Consider the following 5,239-nt stretch of genomic DNA (forward strand, 5'->3'; position numbering starts at 1 on the left):
ATACTATCACCTTTCTTTAAACCCCAAGGAAGCCTTGCTCTCAGACATGGAAAATACTTCCTCAGAACATGTTACCTTTTCATCGTTGTCATGGGGCTTGCTTGATTTTGCTACATCTAGACTAGTTTCTTTTCATTCAACGTTCCTCTTCGTGCTTCTCATTATGTCCCTTTCTGTTGTGAAAGCAAAGGGCAAAGCCAGCAAGAAAAAGAGCAACCAAGCACCTCTCCCTCCAGGCCCAACTCCCTGGCCAATCATTGGAAACCTCCCGGAGATATGGAGAAAGAGGCCAGCCTTTCGGTGGATTCATGGCCTTATGAAAGAACTCCACACCGATATTCTTTGTGTCCGCCTTGCAAACACTCATGTCGTCGCTGTCACGTCGCCTGTCATAGCTCGAGAGTTCTTGAAGAAAAATGATTCAGTTTTTGCATCGAGGCCTGTTACGATGGCAACCGAGTACTCCAGCCGAAGGTTCTTGACAATAGCTGTGGTTCCGTGGGGAGATCAATGGAAGAAAATGAGAAGGGTAGTAACCTGTGAGATTGTCAGTGCATCCAAACTCCGCTCTTTACTTGAGAACAGAACCGAAGAAGCTGATAACCTTGTTAGGTTCATCTACAACCAATGTAGAAGCAACCAATCCACTGCCTCAGCAGTCGTTAATCTGAGGCTTGCAATGAGGCAATACAGTGGAAATGTCATCAGGAAGATGATATTCAACCGAAGATACTTTGGGGAAGGTAGAAAAGATGGAGGGCCTGGATATGAAGAAGAAGAGCATGTGGAATCACTCTTCACAGTGCTCAAGCACCTTTACTCTTTCATCTTATCAGACTATATACCCTGGTTGAGACCATTTGATTTGGAGGGCCATGAGAAGACTGTAAGGAAGGCTATGAAAATTGTGAATGAGTACCAGGATCCCTTGATCGACGAGAGGGTCCAAGAGTGGAGAAAAGGCAAGAGGACGGAGGCTGAAGACCTCCTTGATGCCTTCATTTTAGCCAAGGATTCGAATGGGAAGCCGGCTCTTTCAATCGAAGAGATTAAAGCCCAATGCGCGGTGAGATAATCTAACTACACGTGCCTTTTTCGCCATGTGTTTTTGGTCTAGTTATAACAAAAATTAATTTGATTAGTTATTTATCATCAAATTTGCGTTTCGTACAAGTCTATGAATATTATTTTGTTTATGTAGGAGTTAATGCTTGCAACCGTAGACAATCCTTCAAACGCTGTGGAATGGGCGATGGCGGAAATGATCAACCAACCTGAAATTCTCCAGAAAGCAGTCGAGGAAATAGATGCTGTGGTCGGAAAAGAGAGGCTGGTTCAAGAAGCTGACATTCCCAAACTCAACTACGTCAAAGCTTGTGCAAGGGAAGGCTTTCGTCTTCACCCCATTGCGCCCTTCAACCTACCCCACGTCTCTACCGCCGACGCCACTGTTGCTGGCTACTTCATTCCCAAAGGTAGTCACGTCTTGCTCAGTCGTTACGGCTTAGGCCGGAACCCCAAGGTTTGGGATGACCCACTGAAGTTCAACCCTGAGCGCCATTTGAAGGATGGTTCCATGTGCGTTGATCTGACGGAGACAGACCTGAGGTTCATTTCTTTCAGCGCAGGAAGGCGCGGGTGCATGGGCGTGGCTCTTGGGACTGCAATGACCGTAATGCTGTTGGCAAGGCTGCTTCAAGGTTTCACTTGGAGGGTTCCACCGAATGAGGCAAACATCGATCTCTCTGAAGCAAAAGATGATCTCTTCATGGCCAAACCTTTGCATGCACTTGGTCAACCTCGATTGCCTGCTCATCTTTATCCAGCTAATTAATCTGTCATGGAAAAGCTTCAATTATGAATAAAGTTGTAATTACTTCTTTAGAAAATGAATAAACCTATAATTAATTTGAATATTTCTTGTTATGATGCTCTTTTTATGAATGTTGACTTCAATTTCTCAATGTGTGCTTTGTGACTTTTGAATTCCATTACTAGCTGCTGAAGTATTTGCAAAATGCCCTTTCATTTTTTACTGATGATTTTATTTTTTATTTTTGATAATTCAAATAAATTTGTACGGTAAGTAATTTATATTGAATAGTATGCAGTTTTATTATTATTATTTTGAAAATCAAATTTAACTCTTTTCATGGATATATATATATATATTGGTATAGATATATATAATTTAAATAAATACACAATGCAAATTTGATCTGTTTGAATACAGTGTTAGGCTATTGGGTTTGAGGATGGAAATTTAATTTAAGGGGACAGATTAATTTTATTTGGGGAATGACACTTCTTTTGCCTTTGTTTTTCTTGGGATGTTGATAGTCTGGTTATTTTGAGTTTTGACTTTAAACAAACATATCATTATTCAAATTAGAAATACATATATATATAATTTAAATAATAAATTTGATGTAAATTAAAGATGGGTTAAATGTTTAAAATATAAAAAAAAATTATCATAAGATTATATGATCATCGTCCATGATAGATTTTCATATAAAATATGGTATAATACATATAAAAATTCATTAGGCATGGATCTGGGTCATACAAAGGTGAGAAACTCTCTTTTACATAGCAAATTTCAAACCTCCTATTAATGGCATATGGAAGAAAAAAAATTTCAATAGTTATCAAATAAGATTAATGATCCAATCTCTATGATTTTCTGTTATAGATTTATCTCAAGTAAATAGACAATTAAATAAATGACCTTCTAGTGAAACGAATTTCGAGAAAAAGGAGTTTCTTTTAACATAAAAATAAGTTATCAAAGTTTTACCATTAATTGTCATATAGGACTAATAACTTGGTCTTTATAATTTTTTATAATTATTTTTGTACAAATAAGGAGAGTTTGAATAAAGGACTTACTATTGAGACAAATTTTGAGAAAATAAAATTTCTTTAATTTAATAATGAGAAAATAAAATAGGTGCATTAAGTCGATTTTATTATATTCACAGTTTCGAGAAAATAATAAAAAAACCATTTTCAATCTTCTTGAACAATATACCAGAGAAAGTTCACTGGCTTTGTTAGGTTTGATAATCTAGCTGATGTTAGGAGGTTCTGGTTTTTTTTTTTAATTGAGAGAAAAGGATTTGTGCACTGCTTTCTAAATAAAGGATCATGCATCAATTAATGAGTAAAATACTCTAGCGTAGGAGGGCATGCTTGATGATGAACGAAATCTGGATTATCAGCCAAAAACTAAGTGTCAATTTAGCCCAATCTGGTGACAGAGATACCTACTGGAGGAGAAGACAACCAATGATGATGGGAAGAATACCCCAAATGGAAGGAACCAATGGTCAAACCAAGGAACAAACTTCTATGAGCGAAGAGGAGTACAAGGACGATCCTACTCTCATGTAGTAAGAAGAGCAAAGGAAACCCAAGAGTAGTCAATTTCAAAGAATGGAAAAAGAGGACAGGATGTAAGAGGACAGTGAGCGTGGAGTAATGAAATCATTTGAATTGCTTTGAAAAAAAATGTTATATAAGACTAATTATTTGGTCTGTGTGATTTTCTACAATTGTTTTTTTTTTTAAGAAACGGGGACTTGAATAAATGATTTACTGTTGAGACAAGTTTCGAATATGAAAGTGTTACGATTAATTGCCAAATAAGACCAATTCCCTTGTCGTCTGCTTGATTTTTTGTAACTATTTCCTTCTGAGACAATGGAAACTTTAACAAATGACCTATGATTGAGATAACTTTCAAGAAAAAAAATTCCTTTAAAAATAAGAATAAGTTATCAAGGTTTTACAATTAATTGTCATATAAGATGATATATAAGATGAATGATTTTTTGTAGCCGTTTCCTTCTGATAAATTGGTGACATATATAAAAGATTTACTATTAAGACAAATTCTGAGAAAATGAAATTTCTTTTAGTATTATAATAAGTTAAGAGGGTTCTTCCATTAATTGCAATACACAACTAATTAACCAATTCGTAACTTTTTTTTGTAGCTGTTTCCTTCTAAGAAAATGGGGACTAGAATAAGTGATCTACTATTGAGACAAATTTTGAGAAAAAGAACTTCTTTTAATATAACAATAAGTTATCAAAGTTCTAACCTTGATTGCTAAGACTTAATGCTCATTATATATGATTTTTTTGTAATAGTTTTTCTATTCATTTCTCGTTGGATTTATGCCATACATATATACATATATGTATATATGTATAGATATATGCATGTATATATGTATACGTATCTGTGCGTGTGTTGATGCCAAAGTTCTACCATTAAATGCCATATAAGACACATTACTTGGTGGTCGGTATGATTTTTTATAGTCATTTCCTTCCGAGAAAATGAGGACTTAAACTATTGAGACAAATCTCTAGAAAAAAAAAAATTCCTTTTGATAAACAATAACTTATTAAAGTTCTAACATTAATTATCGTTTAAGACTTTTTTTTTTCTCAAACAATATATAGTTTCATTAAATAAGAGTTAATACAGCTCACACATTCCAACTACCTGGAATGGTACAAAAGAAACACCCACAAAATTTCCCTAATTTAAAGACGATCACAACATCAAACAGATTCCATATCCCCTTTAGTTAATAAATTGACAGCAACCTAGCATTACATACAAAATTATAACGGATATACTATCAATATTAGAAACAAAAGAAAATCATACACTTCGTAGTTGTATTAACCCAACAACATAAACCTTCATCTCCTGCCATCTCCCACTAGCCACTGCTTCTCCTACCATATAAGAGAAAACACATCCTCCTTGATGGTAACCCATGATACTATTGCCATTGAATCAGATTCTATCACCAAGGATTTCCTCCCACACTAGACTTCCTTTTTTTTTACCTCCCTCTACACAGTACTGACCCTTTTTATGCCTTGACTCTTGCCGTTGCCTCCTTAGCCATCTCCATTAGCAGCACGTCCTTTATTTCTTTTGCATATGAAGCCTACTCTTTTACCTATACTGACCATTTTTCATTTGTTCTGGGCTCATTCTTATATTACTCTCCTTTCATGGGCCTTCATTTTTCTCATCATTATTTCTCCCTTTATCCCCAATCTCTCTTCATCTTTCTTCCTTTCGACCGGCTTCAATCTTTCTTCCCCTAACACTAATTACTTGGCCTATATGATTTTTTGTAACCGCTTCTTTTGGAAAAATTAAGTACTTGAATCAGTGACCTATTGTTAAGGCGAATTATGAGAAAAT

At 35.4% G+C, this 5,239-nt stretch overlaps 1 protein-coding gene and 1 pseudogene across 1 annotated transcript; both read left to right on the forward strand.

Moving 5' to 3' along the window:
• Positions 1-46: 46 nt before the first annotated feature.
• On the forward strand, positions 47-1,834 carry LOC110426308 (phenylalanine N-monooxygenase-like). The gene is made up of 2 exons (XM_021441509.1): positions 47-1,066; positions 1,202-1,834. Exons 1-2 carry the CDS (start codon positions 47-49, stop codon positions 1,832-1,834), a joined length of 1,653 nt encoding a protein of 550 aa, XP_021297184.1.
• A 1,481-nt stretch (positions 1,835-3,315) lies between these two features.
• LOC110426268 (phenylalanine N-monooxygenase pseudogene) overlaps positions 3,316-5,239 on the forward strand; it is a 6,877-nt pseudogene continuing 4,953 nt past the window's right edge.

The sequence above is a fragment of the Theobroma umbraticum genome, unplaced genomic scaffold (assembly GCF_002168275.2).
Source record: "Theobroma umbraticum cultivar Fairchild unplaced genomic scaffold, ASM216827v3 scaffold_55.0, whole genome shotgun sequence".
Lineage (NCBI taxonomy): Eukaryota > Viridiplantae > Streptophyta > Magnoliopsida > Malvales > Malvaceae > Theobroma > Theobroma umbraticum.

Coding starts and splice junctions, on each gene's coding strand:
- LOC110426308 (XM_021441509.1), top strand. CDS start 47: ATGGAAAATACTTCCTCAGAACATGTTACCTTTTCATCGTTGTCATGG. Junction 1,067..1,201: donor AGATTAAAGCCCAATGCGCG/GTGAGATAATCT, acceptor TTGTTTATGTAG/GAGTTAATGCTTGCAACCGT.